This window comes from Tyto alba, unplaced genomic scaffold (assembly GCF_018691265.1).
Source record: "Tyto alba isolate M040663 unplaced genomic scaffold, T.alba_DEE_v4.0 Super-Scaffold_2, whole genome shotgun sequence".
Taxonomy (NCBI): Eukaryota; Metazoa; Chordata; class Aves; order Strigiformes; family Tytonidae; genus Tyto; species Tyto alba.
In genome coordinates this window covers 77146677-77173898 of record NW_024881282.1, presented here as the reverse complement: position 1 = coordinate 77173898, position 27222 = coordinate 77146677, and the positions used below count along the sequence as shown (strand labels likewise).

The 27222-nt window shown below is 39.4% G+C and overlaps 1 protein-coding gene across 3 annotated transcripts in view; it reads left to right on the top strand.

The window, feature by feature from the left end:
* Positions 1–19917: 19917 nt before the first annotated feature.
* The window catches only part of LOC104364320 (gamma-secretase activating protein), a 49016-nt gene continuing 41711 nt past the window's right edge, over positions 19918–27222 (top strand). For all 3 annotated transcript variants that reach the window (XM_042792150.1, XM_042792151.1, XM_042792149.1), the window contains exons 1-2: positions 19918–20130; positions 23580–23653. In XM_042792150.1, the coding sequence (XP_042648084.1) occupies positions 20046–20130; positions 23580–23653 (159 nt within the window). In that variant the 5' untranslated portion in view covers positions 19918–20045. The remainder of the gene's footprint in view (positions 20131–23579; positions 23654–27222) is intronic.

Below are 27222 nucleotides of genomic sequence, written 5' to 3'. Positions count from 1 at the left end.
ACACCACATCACACAGAGGTTTTGTTGATTTTTCTCCAACATATCAATCTGAAAAAGATGTTTGCTTTTTGTATTATTTTGCATAGCTTCCACCAATATACTCATATGGACTTTCTCCTTATATGGTCTTTCTGTTTTAGAACAGCACCTGGAAGGCTTAATTTCCATAGCCTCTATCAATTGCAAAAGTAAACAAGGAGATTATCAATATTTGATTATCATTCAGATGTCTGTAGTTATATTATTAAAACAGCTTTTCATTTTTTGTAGTGTGCACAACAAATCAAGAGAACTTTAATAAAAAATTAATACAATGCATTTGCAGAGCTCCAAAGACAAGTTTAACTGTAGAGATAGGCATGAAAGCCCTTTGGAAGTAATTCAAAGCCCACTCAAGTTTTTTTGCAGCCCCAGAGAGCTCTAATGCTTTTAGATGGCTTGGTGACTGTGTGTTTGATGCAAAGAAAAATTTGCAATCAAGGCTCTGCTGCAGAAAATGTTTATTACTGGTTATAATGTTCCCTATGAGGTTGTTGCTGTTCTGTAGAAGACTTCCTGCCATCTGCAGTGAGCACAGAATAAAGTTATACCATCCCATTGCTTCTTTATTTTGAGAAGCAAAGCCTATTTCAAGCAAAAGGAATTCTTCCATGAACTCTATGCCATGTTTTGGGGGAAGTAAATCTCAAAGTCTTTATTGTGGGAAACTTTCACTGAAAGTAACAGCTTAAAACCAGGACTAAAGAAGACCAATTCTGCACTAGATAGTAAATGTCTAACATTAATTATTAAAAATGCTACTTCAAAGTAAGAAAAAGAAAAATTAATCTGGCATTTTACTGAATTTTATTCAATTTGTGAAAAAAGTAAATGAGCAATGACAAAAATGTCAAGGCTTACATTTTATCTACCCTTCCTCCCTTTCTTACGTATTCCTGCATATTCCACATAACTCGCTATCAGTTAATTTTAAAAAAATGCATTTTATGTCTATTTTCTCAATGTTTTGGCTCAAAACTCTCACTCATGCATTATAATTTGCACAGTAAAAGCCATTTACAATGCAAATGTTCATACTAATTTTTATATGCAATTCAAATTGCCAGAACAATGGTGCATACATTAGAGATGACTACATTTTGAAAATGTAATCTTATGTAGGCAATAGATTACTATTGCACCTACAAAAGAATATCATAAAACAGTGAAACATGTCTCACAAGTCATAGCAAAAGACACATTAGCACTCTAAGCAGTAGTTTGTTTGCATGAAAATTAGCACTGAGAAGTTTTACTGGGAAACTGGGTGTTTGAGTTTTCCATTAGAGTACTGAGTGCAAGATGTGGAGCTATTTCCATTTCTGTATTGCCTCTGTTTTTCTAACCCACATGGAAATACCCACTTTGAATTTTCTGGGAAAATCCCACTGAATTTTAAACAGAATACTTAGGTTTGTATGAAACTGTATGAAACCAGTGAGTAAAACTGTGTTGCCTGGATGCCTTTGAGGAAACTATCATCGTTAGTTCGCAGTCAGGAATACAATACTGGATCTCAGTAGGGATGTTTGGAGCTGCAGAAAGGCTAGGGGAATGCAGAATTTCCAAGCCTGCACTTTACACCTGTCCTAGTCACATCTCAGCCTATACCAGAGGATGATTTGCACAATGATTAAGGGTAGTATCTGGCCAGCATTTAGCCAGTTAGAAGATAGTGCTACATAAGTATTATAAAGGTGGTGTTGTCACAAGACCCAAAGAAAGGCAGAAATATACTTTGGAGATCTCTGGAATCTCTGCAAATTGAACAAGCTATTGTGGTATCAGTTCTGCAGCCTGGGCAAAATGGTTCATATTGGAGATCTATCCATAACTATGAGGTAAAAAAAATACCTTTTTTTACTGATTCCTGAAATTCTGGACAGTCTGAATCTGTTGGTAGGCCCCATAAATGCCCCTTTAAAGACACAGATCCATTGCGCTGTCTGTGTATGTGATAATCCTGTTTCAAAGCATGCAGGGGGGCAGACATAAAGGGACCTGCTGAAACATACTTGTTATTTCTCAGAGTTAGTTTTGCTCTGCTTAGCTGCTCCTGAGCTTTTACTATCCCAGGCTTTTTATTATCCCCATTTACTATGCTTGCACTAAGTTCCCTCTACACAGCCTGGAGTAAGAGCAGCATGATCACAGCCACTCTGCAGAGATACAGTTTGTAACTTATGCTGAGACCAAATGTTGGTCACTGGGGTAAATACTTTTTTCCATTGTCAACTAAAATCCACATTATGTAGAGAAAGTAATATTTACCGCTCACGCAGCATTTCATGTTTCTGAAATACTGAAAACATTTTAAATTGATTAATCCTGTCTGTCATACACATTGAGGTCAAACCTGTTTTTATGGGCAGCAGTGTTACTCAGGATTAACTCAGCAGAACTCAGTTTCTCCAGCTTTACATGATAATATCATTTGGCTTTCAGTGTTTACAAATATTTTAAAGAGGTTAAGGCATTCAATCAAATTTTGTCCTGATCTGCAAAGCCATTGCTGTGGTCTTACAGGATTCCATAGTTTTAAGCAGCAGCAGGATCTACTCATTTTGAGGTTAAGCTTCTGTAAGGGCTTGTAGTGTTTGTGGGATAAAATTTATGCCTGAGACAAATTCACTGAACACAGGTATTTGCCAACACCCTACGTCCTTGCTACATCTGCCCTACAAGTGTAAAAATTCAGAGCAGGGCAAGACTTTACTGAATTTACTCATGGTTACACCTGTGCATGTAGATACAGGCAGACATTCATCCAGCAGAAAGGGTTTCTCTTATTGCAAAGGAACACTTGAAGGCTGTCGCAGAGAAAGGAGAGTGAGCCCACAGACTGCTAACTAGGCCCAATACAACAAATGCTCATTGTACCAGAATTACTGCATTTTATAATATTAAAAACATATTTAAATAATTGTAGATTTTAGAAAATTAAACAGTCTCTCCATCAATGAAGAGCAGATGGTTAATTCTTATTCGTGGCTGCAAGAGGAAGACCAAGAAATAACCGGCTTAATTTATAACATGGGAGATTTAGCACAGACATTAGGAAAATGCTTTCCAACCTAAAGGATTGTGAAACACCAAAATAGGTTAGCTCAGAAGGCAATAGACTAGGAAGGCTTTAGGAAACTGGAAGCTTTAGGAACAGTTAGGCATACATTTTTGAGGATGGTTGAGGATACAGCTGACCAACCCATTGTAGGGGAATGGACCGCTGATCTCTTGCAATCCCATCCAGCTTTTCAGTAGCATGATTCCCAAGGGGCAGGACTGTCCTTAGGTTGGTACACTACAAACAATCCTGAAAGTAAATGACCAACTTGAAACAATTGTCCAACTGAATAAATTTAAGAGAAAGGAAATGTCCTTACAGTTTGCTTACTACTCTTTATATCAAAATTGTGTATTATATTGGGTCATCCAAGAAAACAAATACCATATTCTGATGCAATCCAGTCCTGTCTGTGTTACCCACATCACTGTTGCTTTTTCCCTATCTTGATTACAGATCAGAGCAGTAGAGGCTTAAAATTGCAGTTGACAGAACAAGCGGTCACTTGAGTCATTGCAATTTTCAGAAATGTGGCTTATGCCCTCAGAATTTTCTCTGGGAACATTTTATTGTAAATGAAACATATTTCATATCATTCTGTCTTTGCAAGACTTTAGAAAAGATGACAAAGTGGGATAGAATGGCTAAAGAGTTTCTGCTTTGGTTTGACTGCATAAACATTAGAACAATACATTCCTGGTTTGGCCACTTTTATGGCTAACTGCCTGCACTTCTGGTAAAGAAATAGTTTAAATGAGCCAAACTGAAAACTGATGCCCTGTTGCAGCCGTCTGCATCACCCCTTTAGAGAGGGCAAATCCTTTTGAGAAGCCAGAGCTCAGCCTCTGAAACAATTTCTTCATTGGTGTAACTCCTTTGATGTGTATAAAACTGACTTTTGCTTTCTACAGTTTTTGAAAATTTGTGACTTGAGTTTTCAAATGTATTTTTCAAGGTACAAATTATATTTGTCTGTAAAAATCCAAAATCTAACCTGAATGCAGTTGGCCATCTAATGCCGTAAAATTAGAAACAGAAAGCTGAAATGACACATTTGAAAATATACAGCCATTTTAATATTAGAGGAAACAAAACAAAAAAAGCAGCAGATAAACTTCACTAATGTCCCTCTTTATCCTGATTTTATTCCCACCAGCAAAATTACCTGTCTAGCTAGTCCCTAGAAAGCTAATAGTTGATTTTCAAATGTGCACCCATACTTTGCTTATAAGTATAATCCGTAAAGATGCAAATGGAATGCAAAAGTTACGAACATTACATAAAATTCTGGTCCAAACCAAAACAAAATTATGTTCCAGCTTTGAACCAGTGAATCCCCAGCACAGGTCAAAGGCACAACCAGTAGCCAACTGAATAAAAGACTCTAGCTGAGCTCTGAGCAAAAGCTTTACTGCAACAACCACACTGAAGCAGGAATAAGAAATTCTATCATAAAATAACAGTAGAAAGTAAGCTACATTTATTCTCTAAATAGCAAACAAAATAAGTGCATAGTATTTGTGGTTCTCAAATGTTTCTGAGGATTGCAGAGTACTTAGTGGAAATCTTTCAAAATTGCCAACTAAACTGATGGACATCTTGTTTATACATGTTACATTACCGAAATTGGGCATTACTATATTTAAATGAGGTTTTGTTGAAGTTTTTCACGTCCTACCAGTTTTAGACCAAACCAAATAGTGGTTTATTGAAATTGAAACATTTTCCAGTCAGTCTGGCCTGAAGACAAGCCTTAAGTGACTTTAATTCTGGAACTGTTTCAATTAAAATAAGAAAGTTTAAAGATGCCATGCTGATCATGTTAATTTATTTTTGCTGCACAGAATTTTTTCCCAGCTTTTATATTTATTAGTTATATTTCCAAGACTTTAATATCTGCCTCTAATTCTCTTTGCACTTATTCTGTACTCTAGATGGGTTAGGTGAGGTGGAAACCTAACCAAAGATTGGATTATGGTGTTTAGAAAGTATGCTGTAAAATGTAACTCCTAATAGCTTCAACTATATACTCATGGGGTCACAGCATCTGGGACAGTCTGAGACCAATAAGCCAGTTAATTTAGAATTCTCTTTTCTGTTGGGCAAATAAAAACTACTTACTGTGGTACTTACAGACCCTAACATATCTACTTCTTACTGTTCAGAGATACCCCATTATAAGTAAATACATGCCTTACATGTTCACAGTTGTGCTAAAAGTTTCAGCTTTATCTTCCAGGCCCAGCCACAATTCCTGTGTTTTTATGCTCCTGCAACATTTAAACCCCCCGTTTAGTCCAATCCCAACAAACCTGTAAGAAAAAAGCACATTTCCCCCACCTTTATGAACACAAATCACTCTCATAGACTACTAAACCCAGTTTAGTTCAGTAGCAGGCCCAGCTCGTGGTTGCAATAGTTTTGCTAGTTGAGTTAATTATTCTTACTCAGTGCTTGCATGGTGTTGTATTACAGGATTGATAGTTACAAAGCACCTGGGAGGGAACAACTCTTTCCCTTCTACCTCCACTGGCTAAAGGGTTTCACAAGTTTATTTTCTTAGGTAGCTCTCAAAGACCTGGATGTTTTCATTAGCTTTTCAATTATGTTTTGAAACTTTGTAGCCCCCACTGGAGAAGGTAAAGCCTTCCACCTCATGCTGGTCCCTTTCAATCATGGGGATGTCTCTTCACTCTCTGAAGTAGTCACATATTTACTCCAGATTTTGTGCATCCAGGACCCATAAGAAAACTAATGGCATTTCACCTGAAAGGACCAGTCAACTCTGATTAAACTGGTTGTCCAGGAACAACAGCATGTTTCAAAACACAGATTCCCCTGTGTGACAACTCTTATTGAGAGGATGGCCAGAGAGCAGTCATTGCAGTGGAGCTGCAGCCCTGAGCAAAATGAAAGTTAGAGGACACAAGCACAGCTACTCTTACCATGTTTGCAGTCCGCTGAAGCAGATGTACTTACACCAATTGTTTGAAAGAGAGAAGTAAAGCGTGCACGCCCAGTGAGTCCATTAAGTGTGCTGCAGAAGTGGTGGCTTTACAGACTGACACATCTGAAAATGAAGCACTGAGAGGTTCTCTACAAATAAGTGCTCTGTACACTCCATGGTTTGGGGAAGGTGATGTCTTGGGGATTCCATCTTTAGATAAAAAGACATATGATAAAAGGCTGAAATACATTACTCATGATCGTTAGCTACTTAGTCATGTGAGAGCTACAAAATGTACAAACAACTGCTTAGATTTGCATGTTGTACATTCATACAGTGCTCCCCAACGCATTTCTCAGTTGCATGAGCAGAGCCTGATCAGCAAGATGGAAGTGTGGCTCTGCAGGATGCTGCCTGCCCTCCTTGGTGACCCTGATGATTACTTCATCACTTCTTTTGTAGAGACAACAGCAAACTTTTTCTCACTCCACATAGGTTTTAAGAAAGGTTACCCTTTTGCAAACTTTCCACACATTAAACAACTTAAAACCTTTTCAGAAATGACCAAAAAAAGCAGATCAGCAGTAGGCTGTATTACTTTCCACTGACTTCACTGGCTTTAGTCCAGGCAATTTGAGATGTACTGATATTTAAAATGACCTATGAAGCTGACCTTTATATTGAGAGCCCAAAATATTATTTAATGATTTTGAGAAAAGGAGACTAATATTGACACAGATAATGTACCAGGGATTAAAGTGTAGGATAAAGAATAAGATTGTGGTAATTAACAAAAAGAAGTGTTTTTTTTAAGTCTAGAATATTCAGAGTTCATGTTAGATATAGTAGGAATAAAACAAGTTAAAATAGCAATGTGTTCTTAGGGTACCTAAACAACTGTAACCTCAGTTCAGATGGAGGTCAGACAACAATCAGATGATTAGAATTAAGGCATTCTTTACTGCATTTAGCTCTTAAATAATTAAAACTGTTTTTTTAAAGCTGTAAATGGGTTTTTTGCAGCCTGAGAATATCACTCAAGGCTATTATTCATGGAGTTCTTAAAATAAAATTGTATGGAAACATTCACTCTGCACAACATGGGACGTACAACTCATTAGCTAACCTCCTTAGGCTCTCAGTCCAGAAAGCAGTTCAGAATATCTAATTGAAGCTATTTAAACAGTTCAGAGCATGAAAACTAAGCAAGCTTCTTGTTCCCATAACCAGGAACCACAGCCTCACTGCTTGTGTGCCCAGCACCACCCTCCACATCTCTCTACCCACAGTCCCCACCAGGGATGTGTGAACATGTAAACCCTACTGCAATTGCATGGCACTGCTGTTTTGTGTGGCCACTCTCTTCCTGCTGGGCAAGATGCAGGTAAGAAAATGGGTTTGGCAAGTGATCATAGAATCATAGCATGGTGTTGGTTGGAAGGGACCTTTAAAGATCATCTAGTCCAACCCCCCTGCTGTGGGCAGAGCCACCTGTCACTAGGTCAGGTTGCTCAATGCCCCATCCAAGCCTGAACCCTCCCAGGGAGGGGGCAGCCATAACTTCTCTGGGCAACCTGTGCCAGTGTCTCACCACACTCATTGTAAAACATTTCTTCCTTATATCCAAACTAAATCTACTCCCTTTCAGTTTAAAACTGTCGGCCCTTGTCCTGTCACCACAGGCCTCGGTAAAAAAATCTTTCTCCCTCTTTCATATAAGCCCCCTTTACGTACTGAAAGACTACAATAAAGTCTCCCCAGAGTCTTCTCCAGGCTGAACAACCCCAACTCTCTCAACTTTTCTTCACAGGAGAGGTGTTCCATCCTTCTGATCATTTTTGTGACCCTCTTCTGGACTCACTCCAACAGGTCCATGACTTCCCTGTGCTGAGGACCCCAGAGCTGGACACAGCACTGCAGGTGGGCTCTCATAAAAGCAGAGTAGAGGGGCAGAATTCCCCTCCCTCCACCTGCTGGTCAAACTTCTCTTGATGCAGACCAGGACATAATTGGATCTCAGGGCTGCAAGCACACACTGGCTCATGTCCAGCTTTTCAATCACTGATACCCGCAAGTCCTTCTCTGCAGGGCTGCTCTCAAACCCATCATCCCCCAGCCTGTGCTGATCCTGGGGATTGCCCCGAACCAGGTGAAGGACCTTGACTTGGCCTTGTTGAACCTCGTGAGGTTCACATGATGCTATGGTGTCTTACTACTGAGGCTGAGGACTTCAGTTCATCTTGATATTTTGAAGCCTTCAGTGTGGATGGCGCCAAGTACAGACCATTTCTACAGCGATTTTGCTGTCCCCACCAGTCTGCCATCCTAGACAGCTGCTACCTGTCCTAGGGCTAAAGCTAAAAGCAATGTGTGAACTACAGTAGATAATTAACATTAGATGGCTTTTGTGCCTATGAAAAGTAAACCACTCATTTATATGCCTTCATAAGAGATACTTATGGAAAGTAAAGTATAAAATGAAAATCAGAAGACCTAGGTGAGAATTTGACAAGCAAATAGGCATTGACGTAAAACAAATTATAGGGAATTAAAGATACAAAGTATGGATCAGTGTAACTCCCAAGAAAATAAAACCAACAATTACAAAGAATAAAGCCTCTGTATCCCATTTAAAATATAATATGCAGTCACAGAAAAACATAAAGAAGTGTAATAAGGATGATAAGAGGTAGGGGATATAGGGGATAGATTTTACATGGTGAGACATTAAATAGACTCCTCACCTTGGAATAAAGCTGATAAGGAAGGAAAATGGGATAAATGTATACAAAATCCTGATTAAAGAATGATTATGCACTATTTTTCTTAATATAAAATCAAGAATACATCATACAGAATTATCAGGCAGGAGAATTAAATAGACAGATGTACTACTTCACATTTATTAAGTCATTTAACTAATTCTCATAGGATTTTTTGGATGCCAAAAGAATTAATAGGTTCCAGATTGCCTTGATCCCTGATTTTTATAATCCAGAAGAGTCAAACAGAAGGAAATAAAATATTTTATATTTTTATATATACTTTCTCCTAGTACCTATTACTGTCAGAGACAAGATGCTAAATAGATGGACCTTTGATCTGACTGGCACAGTTAGTCTGAAGTTTTATGCAAACAAATAACCACCCCTGTTTAGCCTTTTTTCTAGCAGAGAACATTGGTTAAAATCATACTTCTCTTGTAATAGAAGTGCAACAACAGCAGAAAGATTACGGAATAAATAACATAGATGTTAATATAAACTGATAAATTAAAAATAAAAACCAGGCAGGATACATCCAATTACACTTTAAGAATGAGAAAGTTCATGAGCTAATATACAAACTTTCTCATTTAAATCATCTAATTATTTAATAGTATTATAAGTCTGTCAAACCACAACAGCGTGTGTGTATATCTATAAAATTAAGACTGTAAAGATTTATAGAAATTATAAGATAAAAGTCTATTACAAGGCCAAGCAGTTGATATAGTCTCTAATGACAGACTTAAAAAAGGCCTAACCACTAGCATGACAGGACAAACAGTTCTGACCACGTAAAGGAAAACCATGCTCCTTATCATCCAAGTGTGATGACAAAATGGAAAAACAAGTGCATACACCTTATTTTTGGTTTTTAAAGAAAGTTTTTCAATGGCCTTCTTCAGAAGATATTCAGGAAAGGCTATACGGATGATCCAGAGCATGGAAAGCATCTTCTTTGAAGACAAATTTAAAAGATTAATTGTGATTAACTTATGAAAGAACACAGAAGACTAAGAAGTGCTATGGGGAAGTTAGAGCAGAAGTTTGAATTTAGTTCAAAGCAACTAGATGATGACAGCTTCTTAAACAATTCTCCTTCTTACTTCTACCTTACTTCTCATGTACCCTGGAATTATGCTGTGGATAAAAAAGGTCATTGAGCCTAAAAGTTAAAAAGGAATTAAACATTTCTATGGATTTCAAGAATATGCAGAGTTCTAATTAATCTGAATTCCCTGGAATAATAAATATTAGACTTTGAGGCATAGATCAATCTCTGACTATTAGAGATCAGAATAAAACCTAAGATGCAAGCATAATATCTTTAGTTGACAACTTCAGGGCTTCTTGCAGCTTTCTCAGAAGCATTTGGAACTGACCACTTCTGAAGATACAACAATGCAAACTATATGCAATGTTAAATAAATTTTCAGTTTCTTTATTCCTGCCATGACAAGAACAATTAAGTGGTGCTGTGGGAAGTGGTAGAAACAAGTCCAGTTGTAGAATTTCTGTTTGGGACTGGTGGCATTTGTAGTGGAATGAGGAGCCAGTAGCCCAAGATGAGAGAAAGAGGAAGAGGAAAGTAAAAAAGAAGACTTTTGGTTAGACACCAGGGCAGCTAGGAAGCTGTAAGCATGCCAGATATGATGATTTCAATGCTTGTGTTTTCTGACTGAGGTTAAAAGAGAGGAGGGCACAGAGGAAAAGATGGAAGAGGACTCTGGCTAGTATATGCTTGTAGGGAACTTGGCACAGATATCTGTGGCAGCCATGTTTTGGAGGGAATGGAGGGAGGGTGGAAACCTTAGAAAAAAAGAAACTACAAGATAGGAAGCCTGCTGTTTGTTGGACATTAGTGTCAATGGTCATTAAACGTGAGGACTACATGAAGGAGCTGGAACAGATAAAAGTGAGTAGTGTTTAGCCATTTAACGAATAAGCAAGTAAGTCCCCCTGTAGGTACTGCTTGTAAGTATTGACCTAGCTGACAAGAATTGTCCTGAGGTCCAGTAACAGAACTGTCCCCTCTGATGCCAGTAATGGAATAGTTAGGGCAGACACGGTCTGCTTTTCACCATGGCCTTGGGAGAGAAAAAAGGCTGAGCCTCAGCTTCCAACACGGTTGATAAAGGGCAACTTCTTTCTGCCTCTGCCCCTGCTGTTTGTGGGTCTTCAGCAGCAAGGCAATGTGCCACCAAGACTGTATGTGGCTCTGAGACTTTTTTTTTTTTTTAACAATGAGTCATGGCAATTACAGTCACAGTGTGAAGAAGCTAGGAAAAGAAACAAGAGGAGAAGGATGCTAAACTCGGTGTGTCCTGCAAGCACCTTCTACATGATCCCCAAGAAAACCTTGAAGAAGTTGTGCTACTATCACAGTGATCAAGTACATCTCACTAAGCATACAGAGGAAGGCAAATACTGTAGAATGAAATGCTACCACTTAGCTGTGGGGTGGTATTTATCTATACTATAGAATACCTGGAAAAATAAGTATGTTGTACATTGGCAACATTTGCAGATTACCAAATTTTTTTACAAAGTTTACTTAGAACTATAAAATAATACAAAAATCTCCAAGGACTGGTGAAACTAGGCTAACTGGTAATATATACAAATAGAATCAAATGATGATAAATGCATGACAGTGTTGATTGGAAGGAATTCCTTCAATTACTCATAAGCATAATGGATCCCATCTTTACTGTAGCTACTCAAGAAAAAGGCCTAGGCATCATTGTAGACAGCTAACTGAAGATACTTGTTCACTGCTTGCTTATATTCAAAAGAACAAATAAAATACAGGAGCTACAAAAGACCACCATATAATATACTGATGATTCAGGTATATAGTAAATACACTTTCACTATATACCGAAAAATATAAGGAAATAAAAAGAAGTGGTTCAGATGTGAAAGAAAAAAGCACTGGTGACTTAAAAAAGCACCTAAAAAATTGGACTCTTACACTTCAAAGTGAGAAAATAAGAAATTAAATGGAAGAGTTATGTAACACAATATCTGCTGGAAAGAAGACACATCAAGTATACCCATTTATAATCTCTATAACTGGAAAAATTATTCAAACAAACTGAGAGATAGTAGACTGCTAAGAGTACTTTTTTTACATACAGGTAACACATCTTGTTACTCAGCTTTTCTAATGACAATATATCAGCTTCTAAAAAAGTATTGTATCAGAATATAAAATAGAAAATTATTAGGGACATCAACACTAGTTACAGATGATGAGTTTTTTAGATGTTGCAGAAGAAGATGCAAAAAATTACCATTGTCATACTGTGCTACCACAATCACCTAAAACTGCAACAATATTCTACTTAAAATAATATGTTGTTGAGAAAAAACAACTACTTTATTTCATAATAATTGTTATAATTCAGAAACTTAGTTACTGCTTTCTTCTAGAAATATATGCACTCTCTTCCAAAATAAGGAGAAATCAATGCTTTCATTTGTAGCTGTAAAAACCTAATGTAATTACACTCTGTTGTGGTACTGGAAGCAGAACTTAGATGCATATTTTTCCCACGTTTTTGCATCTATAACATTGTAAAAATAATATCTGCATCTTAGGACTTGATTCTGTGACATTTACCAAGTGCCACTGAGCTGGGAACCAAGCCTGTAAAATCATACTCATGAGAACACACTCCCCAAGTCAGGTCAGTGAATAAAAGCTCCTCACATGAGTAAGGCTATAAGAATAGACTACAGGAGGTCAAGGTCACTGGTGAGTTTTGGCTGAGTCAGGGTTGGAGGATATGGCCCTTATGAATCCTATAAATAGTTCATTGTTAAAAGAGGTCAGATTGAATTCTGGAAGTATTTTGGAAAAAGAAACCACTGAGTGACTAGTGACGTACACCTACCCAAGCCTCTCTACTTATTAATCTGGCATTTGTTTGGAACCAACACATATAATAAATAAAATACATTTTTAGGATGTGCAAGGGAAATTTATTCAGATTTTGAAAGAATAATTTGAATGTATTTAAAGTGTTGCATTGTATTAAAGGAATGGTTGTTACAGCATAAAATAAGGTACTAAAAACTAGTAGCTTCTATTGATCTTGATGGAAACAGGAAATCAGGCCAAGGATGCTAAGAATGGGATTTACTCACCTGACTTACGTCAGCTAAGAGCTGATACCTAGACTCCTTTTATTTTAAGTCTAGAGAAGCAGGTGCCTCCATGGGCTATTAACCCCGTCCTAAGGCTGTAGTTTGACATGAACTTAAACTAGCCTAACTGAGCACCAACATTGGGAAAAGCTGTTTCCCCAAGGCCCTTTGCCCAGCATGAGTGGTTATTCATAGTTCTGTAGAGTATCTTCATTTTTGTTGACATAAGGGTTCAGTAAACTTAATAAGTAGATCTCCCACCTCCTCTGTTCTTCCCACAATGTTATTTTTCAGTTGGATCAATTCTCTGGTCTGGAAGCTATGTCAGCAGTGGCTGGGCAATGGACCAGAGCAATGCTGGACAAAAATGACTGCTTCTTCCAACTTGAGAGTCAGAGGAAAGCATTTGGCAAAGGCTCTGAATGAGCCATGCAGGTCTTAACACCTCACTGCTACCAATACGGTGGGGGTTGTCTTCTATTCTTCTGTTCCTCTCCCTGCCTCCAGCTGCACACTACCGCCACTTCCCTTTGCAATGGCTGTGGCACTTGTAAAAGCCTTCTGTGACTGGAGATGCCTTTATAACCTGGCAAAAAATTAAACCATTAAAAAATAGTGAATAGATTTTAGTGGGTTAGCAAGTAGAGTTGGCTCACAGAGGTGTCAGATGTGCAGCAGAGCTGGCAAACAAAAAGGCTGGATGACCTGGGGAGGAGGGTGGGGAGAAAAAAAACAGAAGGGAAGATGTCTGGGACCACCCTTTCAACAGTCATGAGTTGTTAGATCAGCTGCTCATCAAACCACACCTTCAGGGTGCCCTTCCATATTACATTGTATGATCTAATTGGAGGCAGACATGGAAAGGGACAGTCCCGCTTTCCTCCAGGCCTCCAGCTGCACATTCTTGGTAGGCATGACAGCAGATGAGAGAGGACAGGAGACCCAGCATCCAGACTTGGACAAAACACACCATAAAGTAAATGCCAAAACCAGTTTCTATCAATTGCCCTCTTATCTTTCTCCATTAACTAGCAGGAGACTATACAAAGAACTCACACTAGAACCCTGGTTTCAAAATGTCTGAAGCTCAATGAGACAAAATTCAACTGATGTGTTCATCCTGTGCCATCCCTGTCTGTAGTCTCCACTCTACCACGCTGTAGCCTTACATTTCGAAGGAATACATTTGTGCTAAATATTCCTTTCACATTTTACAATAAAAATTACAATGAGAATGAAAAGACACCTAAAAAGTGGAAGAAATTGGAACTGATCTGCTGGTAAATGCATCATTATATCTGTTCTCAAAAGAATTAAAAGTCTGTTGAGGAGTATCTACACCGTCCTCTTGCAATGCAGAAGGAAGTCAAAACTGAAAGATCACAAAGGAAAAAAGGGCAAGTTTCTAAACACTGCTGACGAGTCCTAATGAGGCTATAGCTGGAAGAATAAACACAGAGCAAAGAGCTCCTTCAACAGCTGTTGAGACAGTGTGTCTCACAGAGATTTCCTCAGCACTAGCAGGGGTTAGCCTGTGGCAAGAACAAAGGAGCCTCAGAGCCTGGGCCATGGAGGGAGAAGGAGCGGAAACAAAAAGGCCACTTGGACGACAGTCAGTGACTTCGTTAAGTCCCCTTCTCTTCCCCACCTCGCTTTGAGGAATACCTTGTTTCAGAAGCCTCGTTGACTTGAAATATGTTATTGGTATGAATACATTATTGACTTCGATGAAGTTATTTAAAAGAAGAAGGTGCTGTTCAATCTGAGCATAAACAGCAAGATGGAATTTTTTCCTTAATAGTTAAAAGACTATTTTTCCTATGATTAATTATTAAACAAAGCATAGAAAACACGTCCCTGAAGCACTGGCATCTGTAACAGATGCTGACTGACTTCAGTGAAACTACCACAATTTATGCTGATATTCTGATTAAAGACACTGAAAAAATGTTATTGTCACACACTGAAATAAAGGTATTTTACTTTACCACCCTTGAATCGCAGGCTTTATTTTTACTACCAAAATATTGATTTCTAATTGCATCTTATTTGTGTTTCTGAGAGGGTTTAATAAACATATTGACTACCTCCTTGAGGAAAACAATTTATTTATATATTTTGTGTTTGACTGGCTGAAAACATTCTTCAAGGAAACAACTGTCTAGACATGATGACAATAAACCCTCTGTTGCTGGAATGGCGGGAAAAGAGGCTGCCCTCAGTAAGCAATATTTCCCAAATAAGTCATGAGCTGTTTGCCAGGCTGTCATGTGTTTAAATAATTATTTCAGATATTCATTCTTCATAAGAACTCTTAAGTATAATTTCCTGATATGGAACACATAGATGATTTATGGCTCCATATGTTTTTTTCCATGAACGAAGCTTTATTTTGTTGAGAAAGCTGAGAGGTATGCTACACCCATCAATGCCAGGATGGCGGGCAATGCCTCATCAGTCCCACACTTGTTTCTTGGTATGATTTTGTAACTCTTGCCACGAGAACTGTTTGAAAAGGGATGATAGACACATATGCAATTAGCACAAAAAATGTTGTTAGTGATAAAAAAATGCTGATGCTGCTTACAATGTGATCAGTAGGGCCACTACTGCTTTCTCATGATTTGCCTGACTATGGCCAAGTCTCACTCCAGCTAGAAATGTGAGGGAGATCCTATGCTATTACTAAGGCGGGAACAAATTCCTGATTAAAAAAAGAAAGAAAGAAAAAAAAAAAAAAGATAGAAAAATTCAATCTGTTGTTTTTTATTAAGAGCTTTAGTTTCACAACCCTATCCTGGAGGTTGCTCCCTTGGGATTAGCTCCTGTGCCTGCACACAGCTTCAGCCTGGCTCTAAAAACCCAAAGTAACTGAGCGTGATAATCATAAAAGGAAACTTGAGTATAAATAGAAAGTGAAATTCATGGTTTGGTTTCATGGTGCAAGCAAAAAGGAAGCAAAAGTCAGAAATGGGTTATAACATTAATTGTACTTGGCAGAGATAAGAATTTGGGTTGTTTTTTTTTTAAAATCCAGAGCTTCTTTCTCCAACTAGCAAAGTTGGCAGATGTTATCAAGAATATATCAGGCCCTCTGTCTTAATTCAAAGCCTGCTGAAGAAAGTGTGAGGGTTTTTTTACATGCTTAAGTCTTTTGCATCAAATTTTTAATTTTATGTATCAGGGTTGAGGTGACATGATACATTGTACTGAGTTACTACATGATGTACTCTGAATGAGTCAGCTTTGTGGTTTCTTAGGAATGTGTTGTGCTTCTAGGAATTCAACCTGGATATCTGGGCCTGTAGATATGGCCTCTAATGTGCACAGCCAGACTTACAGCTCAGGGTATAATGAATTTTACATAATGAGCTCTAAATCTGTGAAATATATGTTATAGTTGTAAAGGAAATCGATATTAAAGGTAGAATATAAAGCCAGCAGGTAACAATGCGAATACAGGAAGAGAAAGAAGAAACCCCATCCAACTTCAGAGTATTAGGTGCTATTCAGGTGACAGTGGCTGTAGCAAACACTTAGTGGTATCTTGCAGAGAAAGAGCAGCAGTGGATTAAGTTTTCTTCGTGGCATTGCAAATTCTTATGCAAGATCATTTTCTTGTTCCTTAAATGTAGGACTGAACAGCCTCAAATCTGTGACTGTCTGTTTCTTGAAAGATGAGGTATCTTGTACATGTTAGTAAGCAGGCACTCTGAGTTTCATTTTAAGGTTAATGCTGACATGAATTGTCAGCATTTTACAATGTTTCCTGGGATAACTTAAAAAGTCTGACTGCTAAAGTTAATCAATTCAGAAACTGCATTACCTTCTCCATTTACTGTGAATCTCCTTTATTTGATTGGAAGTATTTCCTCTGTACTATATAAACACACAAACAGGCAGGCAAACCATCTGCTTTCTCTTAAATATATTTTTGGCAACTGAATGTGGATATATGTAATCCTAATGTATATCATGACTGTAAATTAAGCTCTGAAAAATAAGAAATTGCAAAAAAAGCATCATTTATGCAGGCTTAGTTATTTCTCTTTGAAATATTATTCACCTTGTAGTACACAGTCCATTTTCCTCAAGACTCCCCTTTTATTTTGTTCATAGCATGGATTACATTTTGGAAAATAAAAAAGATACAACGAATGACCCTGTTATCTAAATCAGAAGTGGGTTTATTGCCATTTTTTATATATAATTGTGTGTGGTTTTTTTGAGAAAGCACAGATAATTACATCATTGAATCATAATGACAATCCCAAGGGTCATACTATTGGACCTTTAAGAGTCACAAGGAAACCTCTATCACTTGAACCAAAGAAACCAGAATATCTTGTCTTTTTACATGGATAAGCCACTGGAAAATAGTGGATTTCAAATAATTTGCTGGACAACAGAGAAACTTAAGAATCCTGACTTCAATTATGGTAAGACTGACTTCAGTTCTACACAGGTTATAAAGCTTTGTCTTGTCTCTCCAGATTCTCTCTTCCTCATTACTTTCTGCTCTGGCTCCTTGTTCCTATCAATTCTCTCAGGTCCTGCTGGTATCGTCTTCCCCAGCTCTACATGGCTGATCTTCTCCTGTTTCTGTACCTCTAAATTCTGATAGTCATCATGAATCATCTTATCCCTTCCTGTTTCTCAAATCTCTTCATCTGTCAGGCTACCACTTCCTTTTCACTGAAAAGATAGGGAAACTTCTGAGAGAATTTCTCTTGCCTTGGTTTCTGGGACTAGCATCAGAGAAGCTTCAAGTTCCCGGCATGGTACGCTGTCAGCAAGGTCCCACTCTATGCCAGGAGTCTCCAGAAAGCATATTTATAAGCTGCAGTGAGATAATGCAAAGATATCTGGCATACAAAAATAATGAAGAGTCCTTTGCAGTGAAAACACAGTCCAGGGGGAAATGTTGTTGTTAACTATTTCCTCAACAAGAAAGCTTTTTACTACTGCACACCTGACTGTGAAGTCTTTGCTTGTAGAAACTCTTCCACTCCTAACCAAAATAAGGACTGTAGAATGGATCCTGTGCTCAGGCCATGAGTGAATGGATCCCTTCCACACTCACTTGTCTGCATAGCTACTCACCAGCTCACATCATCTAAGAACATTTCCAATTTTCTTTAATCATATTAACCAGCTTAGGTTCTATGGCAGACCCAGGAGTTGCTCTGGTCAACTCCATGCAGCTCCTACTGTCTGAAAGGCCTTTCACATATTGTGTAAGATACTCAAGAGGAACAGAATTGTCATATGATTCTCAGTCTGTAAATATTAGAGAATAATTCATCTATCAGTTATGTGGGCTCTCTTTCAAGAACTATAATAAGTGACACAGTTGATTGTGAAACGAGAACAGTGACAGTTGTTTTGAGTTTGTTTAATTTTTTTTAAATGCAGAACCATCAAACTAGGCAGCTATATTTATTTCTTTCCTTTCACATTTGGAGTGCTTGCTGTTACAGACAGACACTTTGTTACCCATCTCCACATTTTTGTTTTGCTTTAGAGCAGAAGCAAAAGTTCTGACAGTTGGCCTCATACTGGCCTCAAATGCACTCTATAGATCTGGGCACAGGAGATTTTCTCCATGTGAAAAATTCCCTTTTTGCACATACTTACATAATCAGTCATTTCATTGGCTTTGTTTCCTTCCTTTGCTTGCCTCTCTGGTTGTGTTGTTCCCAAGTACACATAATAACGAATTAGCCCCACCTCATCTCTTAAAAAATGCATTCATTTGGGACCATTTTTCTGTTTTTTACTTTTGTCTCTGAAATAAATATTCCGGTCACCTTTTTAAGCTTTATTTCACAACAGTGAAAAAAAAAATAAGCTGAAATTCTTGTACAACCACCTGATGCAAGGAGCTTTAAAAAGAATGTTGACCATGAAACTTGTGATAAAATTGTAAAAGTTGGCAATATGGAGTTTGAAAGAAGGCATATGTCTGCTTTGCATTTCAGTTATCAACTTGCCTTTCATCCTCATTTTGCAGACATACCTGATTCTCCTCTGGCCTTTATATAGCTCCGAAGTTTAGCAATTAAGGGAAAAATCTTGGTACTGGATTACCTCTTAAACAGGCTCAAGCTGTTCAGTACTCGGCATATGTCTAGCTTGGTGTGTGCTCTTACTGCCTATCCACTTTTATGTCGCTTTTAGCTGGCTGACATCAGACAGTGCATGTCAGAAGGGAAATGGTAATTACAGGCAGGCTATAGGCATGGAGTAGTATCTTATCAGTGCTACAACTATTTTCAAAAGCTAAAGAAACCCCAAGCTAACAAACCACAAAAAGTCCCTAAGATTACACTAAACTTTACCTCCTTTGACAGATGAAAAGCAGGATCAGGCCAGGCCTAGTCTCCGAGAACATCCTGAGCTTTGCCAAAGTAGTCCGTACAAAGAGACTTGATCTATTCAACATGCAATTTCAGAGTGCATCATCTCAGAAAACAGGGACGCTTTTTGAAATTCTGGAAAGCAGACAACACTTCCAGAAGGGACACGAAGAGGGTAACAGATGACTGGGGCCTTCTGGTCAGCGTGCACCAGCCCTCACTCACAGGCAACTGTTTAAGGCACTCTGAGAGTGAAGCTTCAGAAAGGATCACCCCTTCTAGCGGCATGACTCGGGAACAGCCTGGGCGACAGCTCCATGGGGCAAACGAGCCCCCCTGAAGCCCCGTGGTGACCTGCACGCAGGCTGCGCCCCGTGGAGAGGCCGCGGGGCCCTGCGGGGCGCTGCTCCCGCCTCCCGGTAGGAAGCGGAAGGCCGGCGGACCCTGGAGTATGCCGGAACCCCTCAGCCCGCCCGCCCCGCCGGCGGAGGGGGGGAGAGAGGCGGGACCGCGCCCAGCCACTCCACGCCGCCGCCAGCTGAGTGACACCCGCCGCGCCCAATGGGCGCGGAGGCGGCTCGAGTGGGCGGGCCCATGGCGGCAGCGGCCGCCCCGCCGGAGCCGGAGCCGGAGCCGGTGCAGCAGAGTGGGGAGCTCCGGCGCCGGAGCGGAGAGGGGTCGCGGCCGCTCCGCGTCCCTGAGTGCGAGAGGAGAGCGCTATGCTGCTTCACCTGGTAGCCGAGTTTGACCTGCAGAGGGATGTGGTCCCCTGGCTGGCGGCGCGGGGTTGGGCCGCGGCTCTAGGTAACGCCGCGGCGGCCGGCCCGCTCCCGCGCTCCTCGGGGAGGGCTAAGGAGGGCCCGCTCCCTCCGCCCGCTCCCTCCCAGCTGCCGCCGTGCGCGGCCCTCTCCAGCGGGCGGAGCGGCCGGGCCTGAGGCGAGACCGCCCTCCCCGCCCCCTAGCGCGGCTCCCCCGGGGCCCGTCGCGGAAGGGTCGGGGCGACGGCGGCGGCGGCGGCGGGGAGCGGCCGGGTCCCGGGAGTGAGCTCCTGTCCGCGGGGGAGATACGGGCGAGTTTGATGTCTTCGTGGACCTTCTCACGTGTGGAAAGCATTTCTGCGCGCCTGCTGCACTCCACAGCTTGTTCATCTCTTCTGCCAAAAAAAAGCCAAACGCGTTTGTTTGGGTTTTGTGTTCTTCCCCCTCCCCCCCCCCCCCCCCCAAAAAAAAAAAAGGCTTTTAACACGGCTCCCTCTCCCACACTACTCCCCTTTATGGGCGATTAAAAAAAACCCCAACCAAACAAAAAACAAACACTTTTGTCTATGTGGTAAATAATTACTAGTTAAAATTAGACAGAGTGTTAGCTGTCACAGCAGTGTGCAGTAGCTAACGTTGCGAGCGCTTGTTGTCGCGGTTGGAAAAAAGAATGACCCCTCTGTATTCTTGGCCCTGTGGTTTTTTGGTTGTATTTCTCATAAATCTGCAGGGCAGCTGGCTCGGTTCTGCTTTTCAAAAACTGGTGGAAACCTTAGTTTGAAAAAAAAAATAATAATGTAATAAGTATTACTTCAGTAGAAGTAGATGGTCATTGATGCACCTTGTGATGAACTTGAAATCTCAACTCCTTTAGTTGTTTTTAATGAAAATACTTCATTTGCTTTCCATGTTGAGGGGCTGTCATCAAATAGTTTCATAAGAACTTGTGTGGAGATAAACCAGAAAGTATTAGCTTTTCTTGGTTTTATAAAAGAAAATTATTTACCAAGATATTATTTATAAAATCTGTTAAAAAATATTTCACATATACTAGATTACTGAACAACTATGAAAGGGTGTACTGAAGGGCCTTGAGGTAAAATTCTGAAATTCTCCATGCATAATCAATTCATCTATGAATTTATGTGTTCATCTGTGATGAATTCAATGAGTCAATTAACCTATGCATTTATGTCATAACCTTCTCAAGACAGCGATGACTTGTGTTTGGGAAAGGGACATCTATATTCAGCTTTTTAAAATGTAATATAGATTCTTCGTTAGTAAATGCCCTTGGTAATACAGAATCAGAAGAATCTTGGTTAGAAGGTGCATCTGATCAGATACCAGCATTGCTGCACTGCATTTCATCTTTTCTCTGTATATACTGACTTATCTCCTGATGTAGTGCTGTTCTATTAGGAATTTGAAGGCAGGAGGCAGGAATTTGAAAAGATTAATTTAAACATCAAAGAAATACCTATGCACAGGAGCAAGTAATTTTTAGGAGTCATGGTACTTCTGTGGCAGTGGTTTCAGATGTTATAGTTACTCATAATTATTATTTTCTTTCCTGAGGACTTGAAAATCCTTGATAGCGTGTAAGAATTTCTAGTGGCATGAGAGCTGGCAGTAGCTATGATGGGAGCAGAGTGGCATGTGAAGAGAACTGGCCTTGTTCTCTTTATTCCACTTAGTTTTGTATGTGCTGCATATAATGGCCTTCAGGAAATCAAACACTGCATTCTCCTCAGTGTGTTGATAAGAGTTGTTTGCTGGGCAGGCAGGTTGGGTTGGTTCTTTTGCAGCCTTTCATCTGCTGGTCTAAACTGTGGGATGAGGAAGAAGTCATTCTACATGCAGAGTTTTACTTCAGGACTTTCCAAGGGCAGAGATTGTCACTTCTTTGGCTCCATATTCCCACTGACAATGTTCAATGACATGAAGCTTGCTTCTGACACCAAACTTTTTCAATACCTTTTAGATCTCTGTGTTGGGTGATAGAGAAATTCATCGACATAGAGATTTATTGTGGACCTTCTCTAGCTAAATTCTGTTCTGAGGAAGTATTGTGTGAGAGAGAAGTGTGGAGACTAGTACTCATCTTGAAAGTTTGAGGTGGTGGTTAAATTACGGGAAGTTTCCACTAAAGGAAGAGCAGAATATATGGTTACCTGAGGCTTTCTCACTTGTGACCAGCTATCCCTAATGTAGTGGTATTGTAGTGTAATTTGAGTGATCTGAAACCAGTAGAAAGTGATGCATTGTTAAATGTACACTAAGGATTTTCATTGTCCTCCCACAACAAAATACACTTTATTTCCTTCTGATAATACTTGTAAAAAGTTTTTTTTTCTTATCACTACAAGCTGTAACAAGCCAGTTTATAATATCAGCTGTGTGAACATTTTCACTTGTCTTCCTTCTATGAGTGCTTTATGATAACTGCAGAGTAACTGGTGTTGAACTTGACTAAGTGCTTGCTGAGACTTGTGGAGAATTCTTTTTGTTGTTGTTTATTGAACCACGGGCTACCTTTATCTTAAAACTAGGACCAGTCATGCAGCTGTCAACCTTTTTAAGGGCAAAATTTCCACTTTTAGTGAACATTCCATCCGAGATAGACACATTTTTGGTGGCTGCAATAATTAGAAAACAGAAAAGCATCATCAGGAAAGCATGCATTTTTGTCACCTTCAGTATGATCTTTTATATTTTTTTTCTGGTATTTTCCTTAATTATTATTTTGTGCTGTTTTGTCCAGATGTGCTCTTCTCTTTCTGTGTCCATCCTAGCTTCCTGCTCATCTGTTTGCCTTTTAATCTGAGTCTTTCATTCATACCCCACATCATATCTTTTGTCCTGCATTGCTTAATTCCCTCATACCTGTAGGTATGTTTAATCTTGTGGTTCTTGTTTATTTTGGGGGTGTAGGGGCTTGGGGGGCATAGGTTGGGTGTGTGGTGGTGTTGTTGTAGAACTAACCTCTAAAGATATAGTTTATTTCAAGGCATTCCTTTGGGATGCTGAAGGGGCAGCTGGGAGCAAGTGATACTTTCTCGGGCTAGTTCTGTCTCCCTGTAGTGTTCTGAGGATTGGAGTGCAACTTAACTGTTTGAACCCCATGATGTGTATAATTAATAAATGCAAACTTTTTTTTTTTTTTCTCTGAATGGAAGATAGTGAAAAAGCACGTGCGATTTTCATCACAAAAGGTAGTGGCTGTTAGGGTCACAGTTATAGTGAAGGGTTAGGGATTTACATAAAGAATTCTTTCCTGTGTGTTTTGAAACCCCTTAACTATTTTGTATTGGAGTTTATCAGATTTAAATCACAGTGTAAGAAATATTCTCTCTCTGAAGGGAATAATTTTCATGTATACAAAGAAGTATTTTTATGTAGAAATGCATTTAGTATCTTTGCTTAAAGGGTATAAATTGTATGATGAACCAGCTCAAATGAAAATCCTGTACCTTTTGATACTTATAATTTCAGATACTTCTGAGAATTCATCAGCACTCTACGTTGTAAATGTTGAAAGAAATGGAAATATTATTTATACCTGGAAGGTAAGTCTGTCTTTGAACTTAATAAAAATATAGCAGAGAATAACACTGTATGTGTGTCTATGCCTAATTGAGTCCTTCTAGTTTAAAACTGTTTGCAGTGAAAGTTTGAGCATGAAAACTTGATTGATTACAACTTGGGGGTGTTGGGCAATGGGAAGATACCCCTCTTCAGAAAAAGGTTAAGAATGGTGAAATTTGAAGCAAAGTACTGACCTGATTAAGTCCATAGGGTTTTTGCTGTTGATTTTTTGGGGGAGGACCAGAATCTTACCTTGAAGGATAAACTCTTAGTAAGCAGCAAATTCTTTCATCCTCAGAATTTCTCAGGGAAGTCTGACTATTGCATTCATGTGCACTGCGTTAGTTAAATAGGTTTCCTCCTACCAATATATATGTTAAGACGTCATTTATCTAACACTACTTCTGTTTCTGCCTTTCTTCTTTATTACTTTTAAGATTCATCTATAGCACTTTATTGCAAGTAGTCTGAAACAACCGTTGTTTATCTGATGTCTTGAAGTATCTAGAGCTATCCTTTTTAACATAGGATTCTGTTCTCCGTGGCATATATATAGCTTTTAGGTTGAAACGCCTGTAGTTCCAAGAGATTTTTAAATGGTTTGAGGTTTCCCCTTGATGAGAGAAGCTGTACTTCTTGTCTGGGCCTCTTGGAGAAATCTGTAGACCCAGCTGGATTCTGGAGGATCTTGGTTTCTGAAGAGTACAGACTGGAGATAGCAGACTCCAGTAGAATAGAGCTGCCTTTTGCTCCCCTCTGGCTCAACAAGGCTAAAACTCTCCAGCTTCCCTAGGGTTAAGGGAAGAGGTGAGGCCTTCATGAAGGTATAATACACTTTAACCGTGGGTGGATGTTTCCTTTAGTACAAGCAGAGGGAGGGGAATCTGTACAAGACAACAGTAACCATAAAAACAACACTAAAGAATGTGTCAAGTTTAGGCTTTTTTCATTGCTCAAAACTCTAGAAAGACTTAATGAAAGTAACCCATCTAGTTCCCAGTGAGAGATCTAGTACTCTGTACGTGTGGTGTTTCTGCTTTCTAGCATCTGTGGAATCTCACACTACGCTTTTTTGGGCAGAGTTCTACTACCTTGTAGGTTATTCAGGCTCTTGCAGCTGGCACTAGGGATGCGTTGTAGCTCAAGCTTCACACATCTAAACATAGGTGTCTGCTTGCATGCTAGGTGTCTAAGCTCCCACTGTAGTCAGCAGGAATCTGGTCAATACAGTTGGTGGAATTTAGAGAACTGGCCACTCGTACTCTGGGAGGAAGTGTGTGAGGTGGAGGAGGTGGACAGATACACCTTAGACTCCATTGACTGAATGGGGCAATGACTGGCAGGAGAATTGAAAGACCTAGGCTTAATTCCCTGAACCTAGGGGTAAAGGTTGCATAGGAAGTCACTGAGAATGTTCACTGTAGTTTATCTTTCCTAATTTTGGGAATAAAGTGACCTCTGCAGCCTGTGTGGTGGGAGTGGCTGAATGACAAAGCCTGAGAACTGGAACTAGCAAATTGCACAGCTGTGCTGCAGTTTTCACCTCTGAAATGCCGTCCTGAAAAAGATGCTGCTGCTGCTGCTTTTCTTGTTTTCTTACCATGATAAAAGTAGTCTGAGCTTTTTCTCCCGAGTGAGTCAGCCTGCTGAAGAATCAGCATCTATTTATTCCTCTATTGGGAAGGATGCTGACATTTTGTTTGCTTCTACTGTGCTTTTTACACTTGTTAATGGGCAAACTGGAAGATACTTCCTGGAGTTTTCTCACAAAGAACAAATGTATATTAAGGTGGTATTGCATTAAATGTGTGATGCTTCTCCCAGAGAGAAGTTGTTCATAGTGTGTGGTATACCTTTCTTTCTTGGATCAGTAAAAATTCTGCTCATCAGCTGAAAATGTTGGTACCCATTTAGATGCTACTGATGTCAATGGGAGTCAGTATATCTACACTTGTCTGTGTGCATGATAAAAACGTGGGTATGTCTGCCTCAAAGCTCGTGTTGGTCTGGGTGGCTTGTATATTGGTAGGAGCACACATGGTGGCCCAGGCTGTAGCTGCATAGCACTCACCTGATGTCCTGAACAGGCTGGGGCCTGAGCTGCTAACACTGAGCCTTTCCTGATGCCTGTGCTTTTGTTAAATCAGTTACGTCTGTGTCAGCTGCAGTCACACCTTGGGACTGGGATACTTTCTTTAAAGCAGGACTGATTTTTTTTTTTCCTATTTCAAGAGTAGAATGCTAAGAAACAGCAAGTGTTGGGGGTATTGTGTGTCTGTCTTTTCACACTCTACTACTGACCTAACAAGGATTCAGTCCAAATGTTTCATTTTCTGAAACAGTCTGTTAACGTATGGATAGAGTTCTGTGGTTTTAGAGTCATCTGCAAACCTTTTAAGAGGAGTATCCATTCATGTTTACATAGAAGTCTTGGTGTATGTATGCATCGTAGTGAATGGCAAGTAGTTTTAGGCCTCGTTTTGACACTACTTTTAAATTTTTGCAAACTCGTTCTAAAATATAAGTATTCTGTGTGCATTGCTATTTTGTTCTGCTAATATACGTCATCACACTAGAAATCTTACCTGAGGAAAACAGACTTCTTTTAGTGTCTGCAGTTAGTCCTGTTTCCTTAAACTTGCATTGGAGAAATCATGATGTAATTACAGCTTCTAACAAACTACAGTTCTTACTGAGTTGTTAAGGCAGGTTAACATCTCTTTCAATTTTTCTCTCTCTCCTACCTTCGTAATAAACTATTTATAACTAATGGGCTGCCACGTTAGCAAGACACAGCTATATGTCTGTGAGCCTTTCCTGTTGATTTTATAGCAGCAAACTTTAGTTGTAACATTATCAGTGAGGGTAGTACACAAACAACCATGTAAACTAAACTGAGCTGCCCTGGTGTGTTTCCTAATAGATACAAACAGAAAATAACCTTTGTCTTGCTAAGTGGAAGAAAATCAAATGCATTCTGCATGAAATCAGGGAAAGGTGGAAGATGAGCTTTATTTTCAAAGCTTCTTTTTTAGAGTTTTGCATTGTACTGTAGTTTTGACAGTGTCTGTCTTTTGTGACATGAATAGTTGGTGGAAAGTATTTTTAACAGAATTGAATTCTAGTGTCAGTGCTTTTATTTTGCAATGCAATACAAGAATCTTTAGAGTAAATATGAAAACAAGTGTCTTAGCTGATGCACAAATATAGGCACTGATGTAGTTCTGTTACCGGTCTTGTGTATTTTTCAGTAGCTAAGTACAGAGGATGTTAGCGTTTCAGACACACTTGGAAAGAACAGTTATTTGTGAAAGCACTTGCTTAACCTTAAATTAGAAGGACTGAAGCCTATGTCTTAATGTAAAGACATTTTGTTTTCCATGTTTAAGTCAGAAGTCAAATACTTTTGTCATTGCCATAACAATAATGAGACATTCAGAAATAGACCTCTTAGGAAGAGAATACTCAGGCTTTTGTTTTAACTTCACAAAGCAAGATGTCGTAACTTTGTAAATAACCACAGATTTCTCCCCTCTCCCCCCAAGCTGTA